Source organism: Chroicocephalus ridibundus, chromosome 11 (assembly GCF_963924245.1).
Source record: "Chroicocephalus ridibundus chromosome 11, bChrRid1.1, whole genome shotgun sequence".
NCBI classification, from domain to species: domain Eukaryota; kingdom Metazoa; phylum Chordata; class Aves; order Charadriiformes; family Laridae; genus Chroicocephalus; species Chroicocephalus ridibundus.
The window spans coordinates 21786929-21813360 of NC_086294.1; the positions used below are offsets into that span (position 1 = coordinate 21786929).

General features: G+C 47.3%; 1 protein-coding gene across 6 annotated transcripts in view; it reads left to right on the forward strand.

Annotated features, from left to right (window-relative positions):
* NSD1 (nuclear receptor binding SET domain protein 1) overlaps window positions 1–26432 on the forward strand; it is a 66009-nt gene that overhangs the window by 11519 nt on the left and 28058 nt on the right. For 4 of the 6 annotated variants that reach the window (XM_063348768.1, XM_063348766.1, XM_063348767.1 and 1 more), the window contains exons 3-10: window positions 6716–6851; window positions 9897–10069; window positions 12023–14603; window positions 18307–18428; window positions 18558–18840; window positions 20660–20769; window positions 21868–21937; window positions 22710–22828. In XM_063348768.1, coding sequence (XP_063204838.1) covers window positions 6716–6851; window positions 9897–10069; window positions 12023–14603; window positions 18307–18428; window positions 18558–18840; window positions 20660–20769; window positions 21868–21937; window positions 22710–22828 — 3594 coding nt within the window. Of the gene's footprint in view, window positions 1–6715; window positions 6852–7922; window positions 8102–9896; window positions 10070–12022; window positions 14604–18306; window positions 18429–18557; window positions 18841–20659; window positions 20770–21867; window positions 21938–22709; window positions 22829–26432 lie in introns of those variants that run through there. The other 2 variants (XM_063348769.1, XM_063348770.1) reach the window with 2 other exon arrangements.

The following is a 26432-nucleotide window of genomic DNA, read 5'->3' on the forward strand; positions in this document are numbered from 1 at the left end:
AATAGTGCTGATTAAAAGAGACAGATTTAAAGAGAACTTGATTTGTCATTTAAAATGTATGCAGATAAGCAAGCGTGAGAGTTTTTCCCTCCGCGTCAGGCTGCGGGCAGTTTGAAGTCTTCTGCGTGTTTGTGGATTTCTCTCCACTGGGGATCCGTGTGAGATCGTACCCCTTCTCTCCCGCTTCCTCCTCCTGCCTTCCCCAAATCGTGCTGTCAGGTGCGTTTCTGGTTATTAGGATGCTGAAGTGCCAAAGCTTTCTGTCACACTGCTGTTCTGTCCGATCCATAAGGAAAATGATCTCCATTAAGAAAGCAATGAAACAGAGATGCTCTTAACCAGTTACCTAGATAACTGAGCCTTTGGTCTTCTCACATCAGTCCATTCTTTGTTTAAAATCCGTACATTTATAACTCCTGAACTTGATACAGATGCTTCAGGACGTATGAATTACCCAATGCAGTGCAGTCAGCTCTCTTTATTTTAACCTTTCACGGTAGTTCGTACGTACGTAGCACCCTTTGCATTTGTAGGCTGCCGCAGCCTGGAAAAGGGTACTAAAAACTAGCCAAAGACAACAAATATCCACAGACATGTAGATAACAGAAGTTTGGCTTGTATCATAATCTCTGCTGTATTTTTTGCTAGTGAATATTTAATTAGTGAGTATTTAGCACTTCTGTGTGATAATGGTCCCAGATAAGAGGTACTGTACTTTTTCAGACACGAATGTAGGTCAGACGCCTGTTTGCTTTTTGCTGCAGTGCTGAAGCCGAAGGAAGGCTGGAGCCGTGGGGTGACAAAGACCGTGTCCCCTGGTCCCCAGCAGCGCTGGCTGCCTGTGGTTTCCAGCAGGCTTCTCAGACTCCTCTGTTTGACTTGCAGCCTGCCATGAAGTTAAGTGCCAGCGTCGTCATTATTCTGGTGAGGGGGGTGGTGGTTTCAGCTGATACGCCGTGCAGGTGTTGTGGTTTGGGTGGGTTTTTTACATACTTACTCCAGTTGGGCAGGGATTTATTCCTCTAAGTTTTCTCGTAGCGGAGCACAGGGCTGCCGCTCTGCCTGCACGAGCGCAGGTTCAGCATCGCGGCCTCTCTCGGTAAAGGCTTAAAGCTCTTATGCTTTGTAATACTACTTTATATGGAGGAAACTTTGATTGATGACCTCTTTTTGCTTGCCTTCAAATACTTCTTAAACTATGAAGTAGATACAATTTAATTTTCTTTCCATTTAATGTTTTTCAACCAATTTGGTTCTGCTTTCAGAAAAGCTCCTTTAAAACAAGAATCTTTGCTAATGAGAATTTATTTTTTGGCTTTCATCGCAAGCAGTTATTAATTTCAGTTCTTGACTTTGCTTCAGTGTTGTTCTTCATTTCATCTCCTTTTTATCTTTCCATTCACAGGCAAAGATTATTTCCCAATTCCTGTCTTCTTCCCTTCTATCTGTATGTGTTCATTTCTCAGTGTGTGAGCGTTGGAGCTGAGTGAAATGATGAGCAGCGGATCGCTTGGACTTCTTTCCATCCTCCCATTCGTAAGAGCAGGACAGTGGTAGGAGTCGTACTTTTAACTATCTCTGACTGTCAGCAGCAGTCGCTGTACCAGAGGTGCAGCCCTTGCTGCTTCACTTCACGGGAGTTAAAGGATCTGGACCCCCCAGTGACAGGGGCTGTGTGAACTCAGGACAGAAGGATAAGACTGAGGTCGAAGCTCCTCTGCTTTGTCGTAAGTTAACTCCATAAGGTTGAACTTCAGCTGGAGGGAAGCACCATCTCAAGAAAACTCTTGGAATAGCTTGCCCTTCCAGGCTAGTTCTGAGAGTGCTTATTTTTAATAGAAAAAAGTTGCTGCCCCTTCTGTGCAAGGGCAGAGGGTGAATAACCGGTGTGTGATGTGAAATGGGCAGGAGTTGGGAGTGTCATGTCCTAGGCGTGGTGCATCTGTGACACCAACCATGTGGCTCGTTGTGTTAATAGATACTACTTCAAGCAGAGTGTTTGGCCCAGGCTAATCCAGGTGCCTGAAAACGTCATCTCTCTCTCAAGTTTGCTTTGTTAGATTCCCGCCCCCTCCCCCCCGCCCCGTATGAAAAGCTGCTGGTCTTCAGCCATATCTGGGGTGGGTTAGTGCCTCTTAGGAATTGGATGAACTCCTTGTCATCTCATCTTGTTCAGGAAAAGACTAACGATCCTTGAACTTTAAGGGAAAAAAGGTGGTGGTGGGGAAGGCAGTGGACTGACCCCCCCCCGGGCTTCCAGTTCTAACTAGTAAGAAGTAGGTATTGGGAGCAGCTTGTTTGTAATCCTGGGGGTAGGTGGGCTGCAGAGAGAAGTGTGAGAGTTGCTGCCCCAGGAACGAGAAGGTTTGAAGAAAGCAGCGGGAGCGTATGGGGCAGAACTGTTGCTGCTGTCTGCGCTGGCTCGTGTGCAGGTTGTGACTTACCTGACAGCTGCTCCTGGGGTGAGATCTGCTCATGAGATATCCCAAGATATGCCGAGATATCCCATGCTCCTGCTGCAGGGCCCTGGGCAGGTATCTGCTGTGCTTCTGCCTTCCCACTCAGCGGAAAGGGCTGTTGGTGTCATTGTTTATACTCTATTGTTTAATTATCATTTGGATGTGCTGCCTCCTTTTATTTTCTTCCTTGGCTTTGATTCTGTCCGCTTCTTGCCTGCAACAGGCTTGGCAGGATCTTTTTCCATTATTCCTGGTGGTCAGTGGCTTCCTTCTTTCTTTCCTCCATCCTTCTCACACACAAATCTCTTCTGCTGCCCCAGCCTCTCCCCAAAAGCGTGTTCTGTCCCTTGCTTCATTGAATAATTTCATGTTTATAATTAAGTCAGGAATAAACTATAATAGGGCTGTTTTGGCCAAGCATTTCTGTGACGGCTTTCCAAAGCAGGTCTGAATTTGAAGTGTGCAGGGCCACGATGGCTGCAGCTCAGTGCGTAGACTCTGGACAGCTAGGCTCTTTGGGTACCAGATACTGAAAATCTTGGTCTGTAACAATATATATATCTGCCCCTTTGTGCACGGTTTCATTTTACTATGGCTCTCCCAAGATGGTTGAGTCCCGCGTCGTGCTGTTGGGGCGCACGGGGTGGCTGCAGCCGTGCCACGCTGCGCTGGAGACGACGGTGCTGCTCTGGCTGTTACACAGAGATGAGCGGTGCCGCAGGAAAGGTGCCCCCCGTGGCTACCAGCACACGTGTGTGTCTTTGTTGACTTGCACTTTGTGCCACTTCTTCCAGCAACGTTAATGGTTTGAACAGCAGCTTCAGGTGACACAGCCGAGAGTGGTTACTGCATAAGTGTTACTTTGTCACTTTTTAATGATGTGGTTATTTTAAAGGGAAGAAGATTGGTGAGAGACAGTTGAGGACTGATAGTGTGTACAGTAATAAAATCACATAGAAATAGAAGCTTTTTTTGCTTGATATGTTTCATATTTGCCTGATGGTGAGAGTTTCAGGCGGGCAGGGATACTTGCTTTCTGTTAGAAAGCCTCTTTTCACGTGAAGATGAGCACTGACTTTTGGTATTTCACTGAGCGAGCTGCAGACTGCTGTGTTTGGCAAATTCGGGAGGTGGCTTTCAAAGTAGAAGTGTTTGTGTTCTGATGCTGAACCTTGGCTTGTGAACCCTTTGTCAGGCATCAGTGGTCATTGGTGGAGAGGGTTTGATTAAAAACATCCACAACATACACTCTGGTTCTCTCCAAAAATAGCTCAAAGTGATCTGAAACGCTGTGTATTGTCTAGAGTTTAGGCTGTAGCTTGTCCCATCTGAACAGCAAATTAGTGCCAAACGGTTGGTAACAGAGCAGACAGCACTCATTCCTTTCAGGAAAACATCTAACAATGCAAAAAATGTGGTGTTGCTCACCGACGGAGCAAGGCAGAGTCTTCCCTTCCTCACTGAACCAGTCTCTTACCTGCGTTGAATTCCTTCAGTGTATCTCCACTGGAATTTCAATGCGGTACCTCCCTGGTGTGCAGTGGCTTGCAAGTTTTCTTGCTGTTTAAACACTTGAACATTTCCATGCTCTGTAGGTAAACAGTACTCTGACCACGTGTAGAGACTACATCTGAAGTTAGTTGTGTTTTAAAAAAAAACAAAACAAACCCCAAACAAACAAAAAACCAGCTTATTGCAGGGCTGAATTTTTGGCCACTGGGATATATTAGCAGCTTGATCTTGGCATAGTAAGTGTTAATTGTAATAGGAATGAAATTTGTTGTATTCTGACCCAAGAAAGTAATGCTTTGGGGCCGTAATTCTGGCATTACGCAGCAGAGTTTAGAGGAAGAGACTTGCTGTACCTGGAAATGATAATTGCTGCTTTCACTCCTCTGCTGGTGTTTTGGTTTTTTAATGTGAAGGCATCTCTGGCCGGGTGGTGGGGTTTTGGGCGGAGTGGAGAGAAAATAGTGCGAGGCAGTGACCTGCTGCAGGGTGTCCTGTCGCAGGGCTTTTCCTGGGGGCATCAGAACACAGCGATTCCTGATCTGCCTCTTCCACTCTGGTGGGTGACGATGGGGCCAAGATCTGCCTGCTGGTGCTGGGGAAGGGGGAGAGCAAACTGGGGAGGAATGAGAATAGCTGCGGAAAGAGAGGTAGCTGTTTAAGCATTGTCTGAATAGCTTTTTGAAAGCCACAGTTTTCATCAGGCGTCTGTGTGGGGTATTAGAGGGTGACAAAGAGTTGATTTAAATGCAGACTTGCCTCTAGGCAGGGGTTGTGGGTGTCCCTCAGGTGGATCGGTGTGAATGGCTTTGGCAAATCTCCAGCATAGTTTTACTGCTCCGTCCAGCTGACTGCTCAGCTGACTGCGCTCAGGTTCCCCTTGGCAGTAGGATGCACACATGGTGTGTGTACTACGTGCTGCCTTTGAGGTAATTAGTTATGATATACATATGCCCCTTAAAGCCTAGGGTTGAAAAATGTGTTTAAAAAAAAAAAAAAAGAGGCAAAAGCCACATTTACAAGAAGAACATAAGCTGGAAATGGACCAAAAAAAAAAAAAAGGGGGGGGTTTGCATCTGAAAGTGCATCTGCATTTTAAAAGCACCAGCAAAGGCAGCGCCTCTGGTTCCCGAGCTCCCGGATGCTGTTTTTGTTGCGGAAAGCCCGTGGAGGTGGCCCGGAGGCTCAGCAGGGCAGCGGCAGAGCGAGGGTCTGCAGCCCCTGCCTGGTGCTCCTGCATGTTCCCGAGCTCCTGCTCAGCGATAAGTTATTGCGTGGCTTTTGATGACTGAGTGAGAAGAATTTCAGCAATGTAGTCTGTAACGTCATTACCTGTTTTTTTTTTCCTGTAACAGAGGAGTTTATCCTTTTGTATTTTCTTTAACCACATGAAGAAAAGCCATAAAACTCAACCTGAAGCGGAATATACCTTTTACTAGAGAGGTCTGTTGGGTTTTAGTTGCTAGGATGTTGAACTGTGAATTGCAAGAGACGTGCCTCGGGAAAGGTGGTGAGCAGGACAGAGAAGTGAAGTGAGAAGGTGCGTGTTTGTGCTATGACAGCTTTAATGAGGAGCATATTGCTGATGCTTATTGGCAAGAATAATACCTGCAGCACTTCTTAGAGCTCTTAAAATGCTGAACCCGCCTGCGACAAGTGGTTGGCTGGTGCTGGTAAACAGGCAGGACAACCCCACAGCCGGGCACGGGGACTCCTGTGTCCTGTGAAAACCTATTGTACTCCCTCTTGGCTCAATTAGTCACGACGCCGGTAAGCTGCTGAATCCTCTTCTTGGCAGAGGTCCTGCTGGTAGCACACTGCCAGAGAGCGTGCATACTTAGCAAACAACGCGGGATCCGCTCTTCAATAGCGAGGCAGAAATGACATTAGGCAGCGTTAGGGTTTTGTGCGTTGAAAGATTTTGACATTCTTGTGATCGCCGCGCGGGCCTGGGAAGCGGGGTGCGTTCGGGTGTCTGTTTCCGCAGAGTCGATACTTGTGAGTGGGTTCTGGAGACAGGCGAAGTCTGTGTGTCTGTCCGTCTCCCAGAGGCGGGATGACTGCTGTTGTGCTCCCCATCTCCTGCTCTGTAGTTTTGGGGCAGAGCAATGGCAGTTCTGCTCATATAAACTAAAAATTAGGACATCAGTTGTTGGGGTTTTTTGGGTTTTTTTCTGATTGTACATGCCGTCGGTTTCAAATACTTTGATGAAGCTTTTTCCTGAGCACATCTGAGAAGCAGGGAAGTTTTTACCTTGTACATACTAACTTTTTTTTTCTCACTTGATAAATGCTTAATTTGCGGCTCTCAACACCTTCTTCCAGTCAGGAATATTTTGTTGTCTCTTACTACTACTTTTTGGTATACTGCAACCTTTGAAATGAACAAATTGGTGTTAGTGAAGTAATGGGGGCTAGTAGTGACCCAAAATATTTATCTGCTCAAATGCATGAAGCTTGAGTGCAGTCATTTACCAGAGGTCATGTTCCTTACTAAAAAAAAAAAACAACCAAAAAACACACAAAACCCCCCTCAAATCCCGGTTTATTGTTTTGTTCTTTACAAAGAATGGGGAGAACCATTGTGTTCTTTGAAGGTGTAGGAGCCACTAAGTAAAATCAGGACTTGCTTTTTAATGTAAATGTCTCTGGTGGCCAGATGTAATCTGCACACAGGGGGGAGGCAAATCTCTTTTAAAAGCATCTGGAGCTTTAGTGATTTCTTGTGTTCTGATTTTTCCCCAAAGATCCGAGCCAAGAAGAAACCTACTCCAGTGAAGTATGAAGTTGGGGATCTTGTTTGGGCCAAGTTCAACAGACGCCCATGGTGGCCATGCACAATTTGTCATGACCCAGTGCTGGACTGTCACTCAAAAATGAAAGGTACTGTATCTCCTCAGACCACAAAGTGGAGGCGTTGTGTATGGCAGGGTGCTGCAGTTTTTAATGAATTTAAAAAACATTTCTGGCCCTTGAAAGGTATGAAGAAATAGACTGTACTGTGGAAGACCTGGACCTATAAAGTAGACCTAGATCCAGGGAGGTGACAGGAGGAAGACAGGGCTGAGGCTGATGGAAGTGGCACAGGTAGCTGTTAGACATGTAGGCTTTCTTCCCAGAGCACAGGGAGGATGAGTAGTTGGGCTGAGCTCAGGGCGGTGCAGAAGAAAGAGCAGCCCCTTGAAAAAGGGATGCAGTGAAAGGGCAGAGAAAAAAAGAGTTGGATGAGGGAGATGAGGACGCAGAGGTGCAACAGGTGGGCAAGCAGAGCTGGGAAGCCTGGAGTGTGAGGACATGGAGGGTCGTCCAGGCTTGGAGAACAGGAGGCTGGAGAGGCTGAGAGGTGGGGTGTGGGCTAGCCCAGTGTAGCTGTTGAGTGCCTGAAGGTGTGGTGGAAATGTGTGAGAGGAAGTGAGATTTACTGTTTCTTTTTGGTCTTGTTTGGCACAAGGAAGCAAGGGGCTGTTTATGGGGAAATATTGGAAAAATGTGGAGATGGAGCCATGTATGTGAAAGTTTAGGGCATAGTGTGTCAGAGACAAAGAGCCAGCTGAGTCTGAGGGGAAGAGACGAGGGAAATAAGACAGAGCTGTGCATGCATGAACGTAGGGGAGAGCCAGGAATAGAGAGTCTTACAAACTTAAGGCAGGGAAGTGTAGGTGAGCGATGGAGAGAACAGTGCTTGTTTGGAAATTGCAGCTCATTTGAAGGCTCTCACAGTGCTTTTAGGATAATACTAGCTGCCATGAGGAGACTGCCACAAATAGAAAGGGTTGGTTGTTTGTTCCTGGATTCCCCTTCTGATTCTTTTTGTTCTGTAGGCAACTGGAAACCCCTTGAACCGGTGCCCTCTGCCACTGACAGCTCTGTAGACTGGTGAGGTTGCCACTCACTGATGTATTTCTCTCCAGTCTTTGTGGCCCTTGCCAGCCTAAGAACCAAGTGCTGAGAGCGAGTAGACTTTTTTCCACGTGGTCATCAACTCGGAGCCTTCTGCTGTTTCTCTAGAGACATGAAGTACCTTTTCCTGCATTGTGCTTACGTCACCCCCAAGTCTGGTTGCTGTAGTCATCCTACTTGCTATTTCTCCTCCTTCCCCTTCATTCTTTAGAAGGCGTTCATCCCGATTCTAGGTAATACTGAGTGTGCTGTTTTAAATAGTCCCTTTTGAGCTCTCACATTCCTATTGAAGGTGTTGCCAGAAGATATGCCAGACGTATATTCTCCCCCCCACCCCCCATGAAATTTTGGACAGGATTTAATGTATATAGCTGTCCAGTAATCTCCTATTAGCCTGTGTATGGTGATTATGATGATTTCTCATAAAGGAATTCTGCAGGGAGGAAACATGCTATTGACAAATTCCAGCAAGGTCTGATCTCCAGCTACGTGATAGACTCCCCCTCCCATCGTGTTTTATCTGTGTTCAAACCAATAGAGCTCTGGGGAAAATTTCATTTTCCAGTTGTGGTTGTATGTAATCTGCTCATCTCCGCTCCCCGATGCCGAGGTGGCGGAGCGGCTGGGTCTGAACTCTGGTGCTTGTGTGCCAGGGGAGCTGCTGGGGCTCTGTGTGCACAGTAGGAAGCATGGTCCTCCTGGCTTGGCTCTCCTGTTGCCAAGGGAACGAGCCCTTCAAAACAAGGCAGGTCGCTTCAAACTCATCACTTGTGCAAAAACCTCTTCTCGTGGGTTTGAGGCATGGTGTTTTGTTTAAAGCAGTTTTCCTTTTCCTGGCAAACTGTTGACTTGAAGACTTTTGGAGCTGGAAGATTGAGGCTCAGTGCCTTGAGTCCCAGTACTGCGATTGGGATGGATGAAGTCTGTCATCTTTGCCCTTCGTTTGATGTTGCCGTGGTCACCTGGGACCACCTCTCCGTGGTCTTGATCACAACGTCAGTGTTGGCAGCGCTAAATGCCAGGCTGCCGCACTGTGCTGGCACTCTTGGAAGAGGCAGCACAAGCCAACTGGGCTCTGACGTCTCGTCTCGGCTGCGTGTTCAGAGGGTGAAGGTGTTCCCAGGAGAACATGAAGCACACAGCGCAGTGAAAGGCAGGGAGTTTATATCCCTTGTTCAAGCCTCGTTTGCTCTGTTCTAATGCCTGTAACCTGTCTTTTTTTCACCAGCACACCCAGTACTGGTTCAGTTCTAATTGTACCGTGTGTGTTCAGCGTTCTTGCACAGAAAGCACCTTTGAAAATTCTTTGATTGTGCCCTTATGACTGAGTTTCTTTTGCTCTGCACCTTCGTGCCCAAAGTATGGAGATAATCATTACAACTAACACTTTGTCATCTTGCACCAGTCATTGTAGAGTGTGTGTGCTTGTGTATACGTACTTCAATGCTGCTGTTAATATTTTATGTCCTAAATAAGAGTTTGTTCAGTAACAGAGCATTGAACAAGATGCGTTATATTGTGGTGGGTGAGATTTGACCTGTGTGAGTAACTCCTATGCAGAAGGGTGCCGTTTCTGGGTGTTGCTGGCACACTGTTGCCTTTTCCCAATGGTCAAGTGAACTGGACTGTTCAGTCATAACTGGGGAGTAGCAAAGAAGAAATGTCCAGCCGAGTATGTTGTGTGTCTCAAGGAAAACAAATATTTGGATATTTTCTGCCTTTTTTTTTTTGTGTAGCCAAACTGTAGTCTTTGCTTTAGGGAGATGACCCATCTTAGACCTGTTAATCAGTTGTTTGTAAGAAAAAAAATATATATTCAGAAACAGAGAATAGCAACACAGAACATAGACAGCAGAGATCAAAGGAGCCTCTCTTAGTACTGACTAGAAATCCCCAGAACTGGCGTTCATGTGGGAATGTTATTAAGCAAAAAGTACTGGCAGATTGTTACTGCTTTCTGCGATTCTTTTTACGTGTCTTTATTCTGTTACATGCAAGGGGTTAATTTTGTTAAATTTCTCAAAATAGTTTCCAATCGGAGACCGTACCGAGAGTACTATGTGGATGCCTTAGGAGAACCTTCAGAGAAAACCTGGGTTGCTGGGAAAGCTATTGTCCTCTTTGAAGGAAGACATCAGTTTGAAGAGCTGCCTGTTCTTCGGAGAAGAGGAAAGCAAAAGGAAAAAGGCTACAAACATAAGGTGAAAGATCTGTTTTCTCTAGTGTGTTTTTTGATTCTTTGAAACTGCTCAGTGCAAAGTATTCCTTTATGCCTGGAATTGCACTCTGACAGCTTTCTTCTGTGGCAGTGACTGCAGCAACGGGGCCAGGGAAGTGGTTCTTCGCATCCTTACAACAAGCATAGTTCATAAGCTGCCAGGAGTTTCTGGGCTTTCTTTTATGTTGGGGTGTGGCCTGCTGCTTTTATTGCCCTAGACAGCTCTGAGAGGCAGAGGAGTCAGGTGTGAGATCTCTTCGGCGGCGCAGCCCTCTCCTGATGTCTATTACAGCGCTTCTAAATAGCTTCCTGTGCTCTCTGGCAGCCTCTTTTGGCTGATCTGAAGCAGAGGTGGAGTTGCACGCTTCACTAGATCACTGACTGAGATAAAGCAGGGGGGTTTTTAGCCCTGCTTCAGTAATTCTCTTTATAGAAACCTGTTAGGACTTATAATTTGACTTGGAAAACGCGTTGTCAGGGAGCCTGTGGGAGTGAGTTTTGTGGCTCGTCGCGTCATCTCCGTTTCCAAACATAACAGCCCTGAGCAGTTGTAGCCAGTATAATGTAATGTGACACGGGGGTCTGGTCTGTGTCTTAAGAAAGGGGACTGGAGAAATTAACTCTTTAGAATTGCTCAAATGAAGAAGTACGGAGGCCACTGCGTTACTGGAGGAGAGCAGACGGTCACACTAGGCGATGGTGTCTGGTTTTTCTTTTTCCAGTAGGTTTATTAGCAGTTATGTACTTTACCTGTGTTAGTGCAAAGCCATCGGATTAAACGTGCTCTTGCAGATGTGAGTCCCTGGGTGTAATGCTTCATTCGGTTTTCCAAGCCATGTTCATTATCTTCCTGAAGAACTTCTCTCCTTGGGTGTCCAGCCCCTAACAACTAGTTACATCTCCCACGGAAGTGCTGCACAGCACCTCATCCTATATGTCAGTGGAGGTGCCAGTGTGGCTGCAGTAGAGGGGAATCAAATGTTTTTTTCTTGCATAAATGTTCCGGTTTACATCCCTGGAAGCCAAGACCTGATGCGAGGCTGAGAGTATTTGGCTGGTTTGCTGTGAGGCTCCACAAAACATTTTTAACATGCTGAGATTTTGTTGGTGTGGTTTACTTTTTAAAGGAAAAGTGTCAGAAATTTGAGTTGTTCCTCCTGCCTTGGAGTTGGGTTTGATTTTTAGGAGCAGTTGTGAAGCCTTTGATTTGCTGTTGTGCAGCCAAAAACTGCACATGCAGGTAAGAAACAAGTTACTTTCTCATTTTAGATGTTAGCAGAGGTTCCTGTCCAGTACGCGTTTTTTGTTTTATATTGAAGGTACAGAGTTAAAGCTGGGAGACTTCTCAGTAATGGATGGCTTGAATTTGATAATAAGAGTACACTTTAGATGCGTGCGTATCTCATGTTTGTACTAACGTGAGTTGTTGGAGAGGGAAGACTGAATCGTGCTCTGGATTCAAAGGGGCGCAGGGAGAATCAAGAACAAGCAAAGCAAACATGTCTGCTCAATATTTTGGGGAAAATGATGCTGCATTTGCCTTGAGAGGCTTGTTGGCTGTCGCTTTGCGTTTTTGTGCCAGGGATCCATACCATATGCATTCCCTTTTACAGGCTGTTGTGTTCAGGGTGTGCTGGGATGCCAGGACATCTGGTTCCTGGGAAACCTGTGCTTGCAGGGACCTTTTTGCTGCTTTGGGAATGCACAGGGATTTTTATTAGGCTCAGCAGGAGTTCAGAGTACTTACCCAGGGGCAGTGTTTTCTGTGTCCGCTAGGCACAGTCTCTGGGAATCCCTGTGATTTGTCTTTAAGAGGCAAAGTGCAAGACTGTCACTCTGTTCTGCACCTTGAGCACCTCGGTCTCACTTCTGTTTTGTTGGTTACACACTCAAATTTGTTCTTTCTCTTTTTTTTTTTGTCTCCTCCAAATTCAAGGTTCCTCAGAGATTTATGGCTAAATGGGAAGTCAGTGTTGGACAGGCAGAAGACATTCTTCTCGGGGGGCCAGAGGATCAAAAGTGCAGCCAGAACTCCAGTGAGCTGGACAGCGAGAAGGAAGTACAGTCGGAATACTATGCCAATGGCCCTGGAGCAGAAAGGGACAGGCAGCTGAACGGCTGCTTTAAATCCTTGGCGTTTGACTCCAGACACCCGGCCAGTGAAAAAGGAAAATTGCACATTAAGCCACATATGAAAAAAAGCTCTGACAGCAGAAAAAGGACTAGAGTAAAAAAGAGTGGCGCAAGAGGGGAAGCATCTAGGGGAGAACTCAAAGAAAAAACGCCAGAGAGCATAGTTAGAAACATGATTGTTGGGGACCTACCAGATAAACACGCATCTCATGAACTTCGCCGGATTGCCAGCAGCCTAACAGCATCCAGTAGCACCAGGGAAAACCATTTGCTTTCCTCCTTTGGAGAAAGACGTTTTGAAAAGACACCTTTGAAACCAGACTATGAGAATTGTAAAAGTGATGCTCTGAAGAACACTCTCCAAGGGGATTTGTTTTCCAGCGCATCTTTAGAGAGAGAGAAGAGCTCCCTGGGCATTTTGTGCAGTTCCAAATTACAAATACACTATTCTGCATCCGATGCTGGTATTGAGAAAAAGCAAACTGAATCAGATTCATCCTCTTCCCTCTCAGACGGTGGGAACAGCGATGTAGATACCATGGACCAAAGTTCAGAGAGAGCCTCTAGTGCTCTTGAAGTTAGTGATTCTTCAGATAAAGTGGAGAAGGAATTTCCTATGACGTCAAGTGGAAACATTAAGCTTTCCATGTATCTTTCTCAGAAGAGCAACAGAAGGGCCAGGAAGAAGTCATACAGAGATCGCAAACCTCTGGGAGGTTCAGTAACCAGCAGACTTGATGCTGAATTTGCAGATGGGGAGCTTGAAGTAGGCTTCTCTGATGCTGAGATGTCATTGACAGCTCTTGAGTGTTCTTCAGATGTGAGAAATGACAATCTTTCCTTAGCAAACAAGCACACTACTCCCCAAAGTGTTTCCAAGGACAGCTCCTGGCCTGCTGTTGCAAATCAAGCGATCTTAAAACCGAAAAGCATGAAACTGCCCCGAACCAGGAGTATCAAATGCAAACATAAAGAAAAAGTTGCTGGGTTGGAGCCTTCCCTTGCAGAAGAGGAGGGTGGTGTGAATCGCTGCTCTTCTGATACCAAAGGTTTCTCTGGCCTTCAGAGAGATTCTCTTCAGAGAAGCGGAAAAGTTGACGGTCAGAAACTGTTAAACAACATGCATGAGAAAACCAGGGATTCTGCCGAAATAGAAACGGCTGTGGTGAAACACGTCTTGTCAGAGCTGAAGGAACTGTCTTACCGGTCCATGAATGATGATGCTACTGACTCTACCGCTCCAAAGGCCACAGTACCTTTACTCTTCTCTTCTGCCTCTGGTCACGGTCGTTTGCCTATTGAGCCAGATTACAAATTCAGCACCTTGTTAATGATGTTGAAGGATATGCATGACAGTAAGACAAAAGAGCAGCAACTGATGACTGGTCAAAATATAGTCCCGTTTCGAAATACCAGCACAGCTGATGGTTCTGGAAGCAATTCTGCGAGTGATCTGAAGTCCTTGTCTATTGTAGGTCCCCCATATAAACTAGAAAAAAATGGAGATTGTGTCCAGGAAACAGTAAATCCAAACTCCGCTATAAGCAACTCCTCATTTTCACGCAATCCTCCAACCAAGTTGATGGGGATTGGTACTAGTAAAAGGGAGCCTGCGAGTACTGCTGTTTCTGGGACAAACGGCACAAATTGCGTGCCCAAACGCAACTGTTCAAAATCTAAGCAGTCATCAAAGCTTGGAGATAAAACAGTTTCAAACAGAAAGGACTTAAAACCAGGAGGGCCAAGTAAGTTGCTAAGTCGGTTATCCAGAGATTCAGGAGAACGTGCATTCCGTGTTCACGGTTTGGTTACCAGTCCTCTAGGTAATGAAGCAGAAGATACTGAGAGGAAAGAGTCTGTTGATTTAACAGAACATTCAACTGATGAAGACTCTGCCTGTTTATCTGATGACAATTTAGATCGTATTGGAAGGAGACCTGAAGCTGGTAGAAATATTGAGAGCTGCACTTCTGCTGAAAATGGGGAGAGTCCAGACTTGGATTCAGAGGCAAATAGTGAGAGCTCTCTTGGTGATGAGTCTAATGATATAAATCACGTAGCACCCAAAAAGCGGTGGCAGCGTTTTAACCAAAGCAGTGCTAGATCTAATAAGCACATCAGTAGATCTAGGGATCAAGGAAACTTGGAGAGTGCCTTTGGCCTGAATTCTCGTGGCTTTTCACTGAAGGGAAATGAGTGCTTGGGACGTAGGCATTCCCCTCATTCAAAGGTGCTTGAGGGAGACCTGACAGATCAGGACTGTGAGAATCACTTAGACTTAGTTGAGAAGCGTTTGAATGTGTGTGGTAAGCCAAACAACAGTGTGATGGACTCAGAAACAGAGCTTGGCAACTTTGCTCCCCAGTCTGAATTCTCTGCACAAGGTAAGGGAGCTGGACTTGCGCCAGAGTGTGTATTTGTATACGTCTTGTACTTTTTCATTTAAAGCATAAGTTGGGGCTGTTTGACAACATGGAGATGTGTACCTCTGAGCTGAAGAAAGCGTGATACCTTTTGGGTTCTCTGTGAGCACAGAGCACAGAGGAGGAGGAGCAGTTATGGGATTTTGCTTAGCTTTTTGGTCAGAAAGTTTAAATACATCACAGGTCATGAGTTCCTCCGCAATGAAAAGTAAAATAAGCATCCTTCTGAGTTTGGGATTTTTTTCTTTTTTTTTTTTTTTAAACTTAACACCTTCATAATGTGTTGCTTAGAGCCACGTGCTTGGTGTTAGCTGGATAGATCAGCACTAGAAAGCTGTGGGAAACAGCCTCAATGGCTGCTTTTTTTTTTTTTTTTTTTCCTATTGCTGTTTGATGTTGAGTTTGTCTTTTGGTTTGTTCTGTAGGATTTCAGCAAGACAATGCATTGGGTTTTTTTGCGTTTTAGCGTGGAATTTTATTAGCTGCTAATAAGGAATTGGGGAATCCCACAGATCTAATTTCCAGCTGTGGTGTGGCTGCCTGAGGGGTGAAGGGAGAGCAGAAAAGGGGGACGCTGCCAGGGAGGCTGGGCTGGAGGTGGGTCTGGAAGGTGGCGGGCAGAAGTAAGGCAGCAGCATCACTAGAAGGGAAATGATCGAGGAAGGAGGAGTCTTCTGCGGACCAAAGGCCAGACAACCCTGCCTCTCCCAAAGAGATGGGGATGTTTGGTTAAAGTCAAAAAAAAAAAAAAGTACATGTGTGTGTAGGGAATAGGTCTGGCAGAACCACGCTCGACATATGCCATCCTCAGGCTTCTGCAAAGAATCCGGGGAAGCAAACCTGAATGATAACAACAAAATGGGTTTTTTACATAGATTTCACCAAACTAAAGTGCTCTAATGTATTGCAATGTAACAATTTAATATAACTTGACAGAATTTTGAACCTATCTGCATAAGGGTAAGGGAGCTGGACTTGCGCCAGAGTGTGTATTTGTATACATTTTGTACTTTTTCATTTAAAGCATAAGTTGGGGCTGTTTGACAACTTACCTCAGTGTGCATCTTGGTGTGTACAGTTTGCTGTTAGGGGTTGCTGGAGGTTGCCTGCCTCTGTATGTGTGAAAAAGGCAGCTCTGGGCTTAGTGGCCATAGGACCTGCCCAAGGCGAGTCACAGCAGGCACAGAAAGCAAGCCCAGGGGGTGTAAAGCACAGGGTAAAAGTTCTGGTTTGAAATCATGACAAGCTGAATCATTCACTGACTCCTCTGGCTGTAGCTGCGTGTTTTTGAGGACTTAAGCCTTCACAGCGGAGGTGAGAGGATGCTCATTGCTCTGGGGCTGTCGGGGCTCTGCGGCAGGAGCGTCGCAGTGCTGGAGGGGGCAAGTTCCTCATTTGCACTAAGATCAGCCAGTTCTCGTGGCTTCGTGGTAGTTTTTGCACTTGAAGCATCCCTGTATGTTACTGTGTAAGATGTAGATGCAAGCCTACAGAGAGAGCTAGAGAAGAAGAGCTGCTAAGAGGTAGTAATGTTAAGAGGGGAGAAGCGGCAGAGGAAGGCAGCAGGCTCCTGGGCAAGGCGGCATCGGTGGAGAGGAGCACAGCGCTGCTTGGTACTGCGCGCAGGGATGCAGCGAGGGCCTGGTTTGGTCGTAGAAGTGGCAGATCAGAAACCGCAGTGTAATCTAATTCCCCTGCCCTAAGCAGCACGTGAGCCTTGAAGTGCACCTGAAGCTTATCAATATGAACGTGCGATGGGGAGGCGCCGGAGCCCCTGCGCTATGAGGAGGAGCGGTCTGGCCGCTGTTGGACCCCCAGCACGCTGGCGGTAGCGAGTAAACCTCTAATGCTGTGAAGAGCCCATTTGTGGAAACCAGCCTTCCTTTTCCATCAGGCGAGGGCAATTACATGGAAAGTAGGATGATGCTGGAAGTTAGACTGGCTGCAGCTTACAGAAGGGGAGGGGTTGCCTCTGCCAGTGCTTCGAGAAGACGCGGCTAATCCTCGTCCGCAGCAGGCAGAGTACCAGTGTAAGAGATCACAACAGACTGCTGTCACAACTGTGTAATTTCCACTAAACTCAAACTATGTAAAGTCTTCATCGTAGTTGAATGGCAACATTTGGCACATTTTTGCTACTAACTTTGTGGTGCGAGTTAGAGCAAATAAGCCAGAAGTGAAGATCGGTGGAATTTGCTGACTTAAAATGTTTTTATAGCTAATAGTTTCATCAGGTACGTGATTTGTCACTGCCCATCAGACTGCATATGGGATTCTTGTATGGGGTTTGTTTTGGGGGAAAAAAAATGCAGTTAAGCCAGCCCTTCTGGCACACGCTGTGCTCTGCTGCGTGGCTGCGGGGCTCTAAAGAGTTGCCCGGTGAGGATGCTCAGCCTGGAACTGGCCGTGCGCTAAGTGTGCGTTTCACCCAGACACCTGTGCAGAGCGTTAATAGAGGCTGAAAATAGCTGTGTTTGAGAAAGTTGTTCCTTTCTTCTCTTTTGGCCAAGTTTGACGTTTTCGTGCTTGTTTAACCACAAAGCCACAATAAAGTGTAGCAATCTTGTCCAACATCCCTGTTCTGAAGTGCTGCACTGGAATGTTTTGTTATAAAATGTTTCCGTTTTAAAGAAGAAAAAGCCACCTCCTACACATGAAAAGAAGCAAAGAGAATATCTGCTATTTGTTCCTAAACTTCCAAGAGACCACAAATGTTTTTGTGACAGGGAGAAATCTTTTGACAATATTATTTAATAATTTTGAAAACTAATAAAGGGGAAAATTCAGCAGTATTCTGGGAAGTGAGAAAAAGAGTTAAACTGGCATCATCTTGCTTTTGCAGCTTGCCGAGCAGAGGTGACTTAGGGCATCAGGGCTCTTCTTTTGTGGCTTGCCAGGTGTTGGGGTGTTACAGCCTGGGTGGATAGGTTTAGATCGAGGAAATACCTGTTACTGGGTTTCCCCTGCGACGCTGCAGCGTTGTGCAAACAGAGACATCTGAGCCCTGAAGAGCGCGCAGTCGCTGGCGAGGACCGTTCGCTCCCTGGTCTCATTGTGGAATCTATTGTCGGGAAGCAAAGGCAATAAATGGACTTGGAGCAGCAGATGGGGAACACAAAGCTCCTGTAGTATATACAAAAACATACCAGGGAGGAGGGAAGGGAAGGAGTTAGGCTTTTATGTGTTACTCGCGGAACTAGTGACTGAACCGTGTTATGGGAAAACAGTGTTTTCCTGTGCACCTGTACTAAAACCAGAGGAGTCTGGGTTAAAGCAAAAGTAGCATGATGAGTCTTGAGTTGCTTGTGGACTTAGGTTTTGGTAAAAGTACTGCAAGAAGGTTAGATGTAGTTTGTCTACGGACACGTTGGGTCGGATTGCGGGAACCTCTCAGTCAGGTATCCAGTGTTTTTTTGATTTCTTATCTGAACTGTTTGAAGTCCCTTAGGTCCTTAAAAATCCCACCTGACATGGGAGGATTGTGGAAAATAGGAAGCTCAAAAATTATAAGGCTGTATCAAAGAGAAAGAAATATCAGGGCTCTTCCCACATGGAGCCTCTGGAAGAGAAGGCAGGAGCAACTGTTACCTACGGATCATGAGTAGAATTTTGTCTTGTGATCGTCTCAGAAACACAGTCTTGAAGCTGCTTTCCTTTTTCTTAGTACATTCAGAGAGGAAACGCCTTAGAAAGCCAAGTAAACGGCTTCTGGAATATGCAGAAGAATATGATCACTTATTTGCACCCAAGAAAAAATCAAAGAAAGGCCAGGAGCAATTGCAAAAGGTGGGTGAAGGCTGATGTGCTCTTCAGGTTATTACTCTGGGGCTCTGGTCTGTGTGCTTCTGACGTGTTCTTGCTGCGTGCGGTGCTGTGCAGGATGAATGTTTTCACCAACGTGTTTCGCTGTGCTAGGTGAATTCTGTGGTGAGGTCTGAATTTGAAGGAGGTCTTCCTGCACAATGCAGTCCTGAGAGAGACACCCAGCGGGGACAGAGTTCTTTGGTTTCAACTCCATCTTCAGCCAAAGAGTCCCCTCCCGTCCTTGAAGCAGAGTGCTCCTTTTCAGAACTAGGATCCCGTCCCACTGATCAACTTCTAGAAGGACCATCAGATTTTCCAGAGCTGGTGCTGTCTTCCTCGGATGTTTCTGAAGTTTCTGCTTCTCCAGATGCAGATGAGAGATTCCTGAAATCGGGTAAGTGGGAGGTTGTGTGATTCTGCTGCCGTAAGTGACCGTGTTAGAAGTTCAGTGGAAATGGTTGCTTTGGTCAGAGTGAAAAGGTTAGTAGCTGTTGCCTGGTTAGTTTGTTTTTGCGTTACTTCGTTCAGTGACCGTTCCTGGTGCTGGGAAGGGAGAGGGGGCAGGTGCAGTGAGTGACCCAGTGAGCTGATGATCACACTTAGGCTTTTAGCTTTCTGTACTGTATGATGGTCCTCCTTAGGTCCTGGCACCCTTTTGTCCAAATGAAGAAGGTCGCAACTCCTTCTCTGAGCCCTTGCTGTCTGTGCTTGCAAACGGTGGCGTTCCTTTAGCTTGAAGGTCTCTTGCTGCTGTTAAAACCCTTTGGAGGAACATTGCTGTGCTGCGGTTGATGCGCAAGGTCTAATCCGCATAGCTCCTTGGTGGCCTTTTGCGCTCCTGGTGAGCTCGGGGGATTGTAACACACAGATCCCTCTGGAAAAACTTTTTTTACTTGGAGGCTCTAAGCATCTCTAGAAATTGTCAGAGGCTTGTACTAGCAGCAAGCCACGGCCTTAACTTTCAGTAAGGCACAGTATACAAAGAGCGAGGGTGGTCTGACAGGCCCTGCCCCTTTCCAGCAGGGTCGGTATCGGGGTCTGCTTTGCAGTGCATTCATTCTCTGGTGGCGGCTAAAGACATGCCCAGGGTTAAAGCCCTGATGGTCTGGCTGTGCTAATTTGGAGGGAACACTGTTCCCGTTCTAAAGGGCTTATGGTCAAAAAAATTAAACCGAGCAGGCAGAGAGGTGTGGTTACTGGGAGGTGAGTTAGTCTGTTATGTTTGAGGGTAGAGGGATTGCCTTTGGGGGCTTGTGGGCGTCAGATGGAAACGGAAAGTTGGAGAGGATTAAAGGAGGAAAAACCAGGGGATGTGAACCCGAGGTTGGAGATGCAGGAGAACAGTACCGGGCCCAGCAGTGGGAGCAAACGTGCAGTATGCAGAGGTTGCACAGCTGTTCCCCCTCCCGAGAAAACTCACCTCTTGCTGAAGCACACAGAGACCAAGCTGTGGGCAGAGGCTTGCCTTGAGAGCGATGCCATGTTGTCCCTCCATTAGGTGTCTGCGTAAGCAGTGCCTGCGGAGGCGGCTGTCACAGAAAGGACACAGCCAAGGCTGATAAAGCAAGCCGATGAACAGGGTAGAACGGGTAGCTGTTCTCTGGAGTGTCTTGCACTTGTAACATCATCATTTCCTTGTTGGTTTAAGTTTATACTGTTTCCAAAATTAGTGTGAATGAGCCCAGGTCTAGCAGCTTGTTGCCTGCTGAGTGCCAGCAAAAAGCTTGAGTAGGAAATGGTGCAGGTTACAGCTAGTTTGTTTGGGGTGTCTTTTCCCAGGTAGTTTTAACCAGGAGTGTGTCCTTTAGCCTGTTTACTACGTGCGGCACGAATGCTGGCGTGGGAGTGGAAGCAGGGCTGTGTGTGTCGGTGGTAGGACTGGCTTATGCAGATCAAAGTGGTTGGGAAATTACGATCTGAACGGCACTGCCAAGATGTGTTACCTCCTGGCGTTAACTTCATAGACTGTCTTCTGTGGGTAGATTTTTATATTAAATATTGAGGTATGCCTGAAGGTCATGGCGGACAGAGGTCTGTTTTTGTGAAAGTTGTACAGAAACAGGTAATTGGCATCTCTGCCCGAGGAGCTTATGATCCCAAAGACAAGGTGAAGCAAATTGATTGTTTTGTACTGCTGGCTGGTGTTTGCTTAGTGGTCTTAGTCTGGTTGAAGAGAATAAAACCCCTGTTTAATACAAAGAGTTTCATTGCAGGAAACTTCGAAAGCAAGCGTCAAAGGAAGCCCACTAAAAAGCTCTTGGAATCCAATGATTTGGACACTGCCTTTATGCCAAAGAAGGAGGAGTGGACTCCCCCAAAGAAGGTACTTTCCTTCCAGCTCTTTTGAAAGCCAGATGGAAAATGAGCCCAGACAGCAGACCATGCTGGATGAGACGCACAATGCAGTGGGATGTGGGTTGGGTTTATTTGGCTGTGGCCCAGGAGCGAAGGTCCACCCTTCCCAAAGGTGCTGGTTGCTGTGTTATGATGAAGAAATCTGCTGCATACAGATGTGTTCCCCACCCCTCCCCACTTGTAATGGGGGATTGGATAGTTTTGGCTGGACAATCTCCTCTCTTCATTGATTTATATGGAAAAGGGAGTCATCTGGATGCTGGCTGGGAAGGCGTGAGCAGAAGTGTTCTGCGCAGAGGCTTTCTGTCACTGTGATGTTGCATTGTAGCTTGAGCTTGAACCTGAGGCTTTGTCCTTTTCCGTCAGATTTCCTCTGAGCAGTGTTTCCTTTGTTACCTTCCCAAGTGGGCTGGTGAATGGTATGTAAGTGCGGAGCTTTTACAGAACGGACGCTTGAGTTGTATCATATGTAGCATTTAGTGCTTGGCGCAGATTTTTAAAGAAAGTGCTGATGTTCCCTGCTAAAAACTTAATATTCAGTGACATGGTTTAGGAAAAAAGCAGCTTGTAAAGAATTATTTCAAGTGATGTACCTGCACAAGACTTGCTGACACTGTTTCTAAGGTTGATTAATAATAGTTTTCCTCCTTTCCTTTTTCTCCCTGTGTGGCACAGTCTTAATACAGTTATCATGGTTGCAGTAATGCAGAGGCTAGTGTATTCCAGTCTTAAGCTCCGTAAAAGTGTAAAGCCAGAAGAGAGTCTCTATTCCCAGCAGCTTACAGGGTGTTAGCAGCCTTTTTGGGAAAGCTCAGGAAACAGCGGATGGTGCTGGTGAGCACAAGACACAGCAGACTCGGCGTTCCTCCCTGCTCAGACTGACATTTCCGTGTGGGATCTATCACACTCACAAAACAAATGTTTTCTTGTAAAGTGTCTAATCACTGAAGAATTAGTGACCTGAACTGTAAGTTACTGTTGCAGTCATTTGTAAAGGCACTGAGTGGCTGAGGAATGGGCGTCTCTGATTTTCATCTGGTGACTCGACTCTGTTGTGTGTTTGTAGGGCACTGGCCCTTCGGAGAGTGACAGCTCTGAGCTCTACTCACCAGCCCACTTCTCGGACCTGGGAGAAGGTAAGTGAAGGCAGGGCTGTGGGGGTGGGCTGTCGGTGACGTTTGTATCAGTGCCTGTGGCTTTGTGCGTGAAGGCTTACGTGTCCTGGGCTCTCAGAGGGCGCTTGCCACAGCTGAGGCAGTGGCAGAAGAAACAGGTACCAAGATTGTTTACCCAAGGTACTGTTACGTCTCTGATTTCCCTATGGAAAGTGGAGATGGTGGGTTTATATTCCCGTGAGATGTTCTCTTCTCGCTCATTGTCTGGGTGCTTGAAGGAAACTCATCAGCACAGGTCCTGTACCAATATGCTGTCTTTTGCCTGATGACATGCTGTGACCAGGCTCCCCAGTGGCTGCTCTGTCCCACGGACAGTTGTGCAGCTGCATCGCACTCCCTCCCTGTCTGCCGTTGTAGCACATTGGTATCGACATGAGGAGATTTTTGGTGCAGTGCAGCGAGAGGAGGTAGTTACCAGCATTGGATTAGCAGTGTAAGCTTTGTTTTGATGGCATTTCTTCTCTTCTGCTGGGGGGCTGTCTCGGGAAAGTCAGCGATACTGTTCCGCAGCCTAGCAAAAGCAGCTTAAACCAGTGTGAGTCGGTGGTGCTCTGATGGGTGCAGGACAGGGGGCAGGCTGCCTGGAGGCTGGTATTGCCCCAGCCCGTATGCCCTCGAAGGCAGTAGGACCCAGGCTGAAGCTCTCAGAAGGGGTGTAGAACTTGCTGGTGGCACCTGTAGCAAGGACATTATTTCTGCATTTTTCTTGAGTGGTCTTTCTGTTGCATCCCAGCTTCTGAAAAGCTCTCGGAGAAGCAGCGGAAGCGGAAGAGACAGCGCCATCCCTCTGCCGCAGTTCATTCCAAGAAGGAGAGAAATGAGGAGGGGCTGGGGGAGACTCCACACTCTGAGGTACTGTTGGGTCTTCCTACGTGCTGTCGTCCCTATAACCTGTCTGCTACTTCACAGGGCACTTGGCGGAGCCTAGGCCAGGCATCTTGGGCTGGTTGGCATGTCAGTTAAGAGTTTGCCCCGCTGATGTAGTTGCTTGAGCTGGGGTTGAAGCTGAAGATAACCACCTTGATTTAGTAGCTATGTTGTGATGACTGCTTAACTCGGGATCAGTTTTTAAGCTGCTACTCAGCTAATTCTCCAGGAGAGTGGCTGTTCTGATCTGATGGAAACAGGTTTTGCTTTGCACCTCAGAAGGTCTAACTGCTGTAAAAAGTCTTCTCTGGTGGTGGTGGGAATCTTGCCCTTTTACACACCAGTATGATGCACAAGCACTAGGCTGTGGACTTCAACCCCTTCCTCCACTTGCCCCTGCGCACCAGGGTGAGACGAGAACCGCGTTGGAGGGGATGGGGGGGACTGTCTGTGACTGCTCAACGGAGCCTCTGATTACATTCTGCCATCCAGCAGAAAGGGATGATTTGGGGCAGTTTCCTTCTACTGCATCCCAGCACAGCTGACACACGAATATCCCTGACAAGCGCGTTTTGCCTTTTAGCAATGAGCCAGGTATCACCAAGTGCAGGGGAAGCAAGACTTTTCCTGGGAGAGGTGGGACACCTCTGGGCCTTCCCACCATTCATTGCCTCTTACTTCCAGTGGCCCAGGTTCGGCAGCAGGCTGTTCTGTCAGGATAGTCAGTATGTATTTCAGGAGCCGATTATAGATGTATGTTGTTAGGTTTGTTGTTATACAGCTTCCAGGAAAGCACAAACCTCACACCGCCTTGAGCAGAGCCAGTCACCCTGCTGCTACTGCTTTTTGAAAAGGGCGTTTCTGATGGGGATGATGAAGTGGGGCAATACCCGTGGGCCGTGCAAGCCTTCCTGTGATGGTGCTGGTGCTCTCTCTGAACTGTGCTCGTCTGGAATCATGTTTCGAAGAAGACTGTACAAATATCCTTGCCAGTGCTGGGGGGCAGTTAACACTGTCTGCTAGTAGGCATCCACTAAGAGACTGGCTCAGGTCTGAGCCAGCAAATTCCCTGTGAATCCTTTCTAGGGGAGTAAAGAGGGGCAATTCAGAGCTGCAAAGTAGCTAGGCCATGGCTCTGAATCCTGCACCCACCATTCACTGCAGAGGAAGCCCAGGGAGTCTTAACTGCCTCCACTCTTGGACATCTGTGTACAGTACCTGAAGTTAGGTATGGTAAAATATGCCAAAAAAAAAAAAGGGGGGCGGGGGGGAAAAAGGCAGCGCTTGGTACCTTTTGCCAGCATCTATTTCTCTGTGATTGTGTCTCTTGAGCCACTGTGGCGAGAGTATTCACCCCTTGGCTTAGGTGAGTGCGTGGGTACTGGTGAGTATTGGGGTGCTGTGGAGATGCAATTGTGCTTTCATGTGGAATTTGGAGCACACCAGTCCCTAAATGACTTACCACATGCCAGGCAAGGAACTCCACTTTGTGCTGAATGGTGCTATGAGAAATAGATGGTCTGATGGTACAGCACAATGAAGCCTTGGATGCATCCGCTTTCAGAGGAAAAGAGGGCAGAGCAAAGCTTGTCTGCCTGGGCTGAACTAAGCAGCTTTCTCTGTCCTTGCCTGTCTGTGGAGCCAGGAATGCAAGTTCACAACATCAGGGCAGCAAGAGACTGAGAGAAGGGGATGGAAAGTGCTGTTGAAATGGTTGTCAAGGTTGTGAGCCAAGGTCAGGCTGTGCCAGTGAACAGGCCGGGCTTTTGAGGATGTGCCAGATACAGCAGCAAAGATAGCTCTGGAGGAAGACCCCGGATGAGAGCCCTGCCCTCTGTAGGAGGTATGTAGTTCTGCAGCGCTCGTGCTGGGTAGGGGAAGGAGGGGGAACAGCTCTCTTGAGTGATGTCATTGAATGGCGATCCCCTTCTCCCTGTTCACAACGCACAAGTATCTGGCCTTGCCCATCCTGCCTGGTTCTGACATTCCCTTCCCTGTGAGGTTCTGGGAGCATTGATTAAAATAAGGCTAAGATCCTGGCATGCGAAACGTGCAGATCGGGCAGCTGTTTGTGGAACCAAATAGGATGGGTTTAGCCTGAAGGAGCAGGGCTAGAACATGCTGTGCCACACTGGGCAGCGTGGGCCCAGTTGTTAAGGTAGCATTGCTACCAGCAAATGCTTTCAGATCTGAAGAGGGAGTTGCTTGTTTATGTTCTACGACTCATGGATGCATTTTAGTCTCCCATTCTGTTAACATGTGAAACACGGCCTTTAGGGTTCAAACCAAGGAGTCCTAGCAGCCATGGTAGAAAGCAGCCAGAAGGATGGAAAGATGAACCAGTTCTAAACCCCTCATACCTCTGTCTGTAGCAAATATGAGCATGTTCCCCCGCCACTTCCAAAATACTATCTAGAAAGCTTAGCTACGGCAGGAAACGAGTGCCACTGACCACAGGATGGGTGGTGCTTGCTCAGCAGCACCATGCCCCTCCTCGCAGGGACCTTGGTGACCATGAGAGGGGCTGAGCTCGCTTTGTGTCTCTACAGCTGGGGCCCCAGCTTAAACAGAAGCTATAGCTGGTGGTGTTTGCGCATACCAGTAGCTGATTAACCCTGCTCTTGTTCTTCGTTACAGTGACCCCTGCAACCCTGAGGTCACTGCTGAGCTGAGCAGAAGAGGGAGCACCTCTGTAGGAATAGGAGGACCTGAGCTGTAAGCAGTCCTTGGAGCGCTGGTGGCCAGTGCTGCTCCTGGAGCACTCCGGGAGCCAAAGCGAGTGTTTGGGCCACAGGGCTGTCTTGCAGCAGGCTACAGAATTCCTAGCAGAAATACAGCTGCAGGAGCAGAAGTATCATAGCGCTTAGCTTGAGAAGATGCTGTTGCTTATAGAGGCAAAGGTGGCTGTTGTGTTCTCAGGTGGTCTTTTTACCAGTGCCGTAGAGACCTTTCCCTTCCCTCGGCCAGGGCTGTGTGGTAGGGTGGCAGCAGCTTATGTGCTCCTTATCAGTATTCCCCCAGGCTGCATCGCTGCCAGCCTTCCAGCGAGATGGGGATGATAGTCTGTGAGGCTGTACGCTGTATGGTATGTTGGACCCGCAGTAGTTTGTGGCTGGAACTTCGCTTTTTTTTTTTGTGCTCAATAAAGGCAATTTATACCCTTCATATTTGTATTGTTTGCTTTCCAGAAATGGGAAAAAAAAATACAAAACCAAAAAAACCAAACAGGCAAAGGAAGCATCACTGTCTGACCACAATACCAGCCTTAGGTCCTTCCAATGTTAAACTTCAAGAGATCTTAATGTCCCTGTTTTTCCCAGACTAATAGTGTGCTCAGAGGCCATTCAGTTGAGCTTACAAGCTGTAGTAGCACCACAGCCTGGGCTGACGCTTCCATGGAGGAGGTGGTGCAAAGCTCCCTCTTGTGATTGTTAGGTGGCCACCTGGCACTAAGTGGGCTTGAAGGTGTGAGAGTGATGGCTGCTGCTCCTGCCAGCAGTTCGAATTCCTCACAGGGTCTTTCAGGTGCACAGTTTGTGTCTGGGCATGCGCTGCGTGTGGCTTGGTGACCCAAGGAGGAACTGGCAGC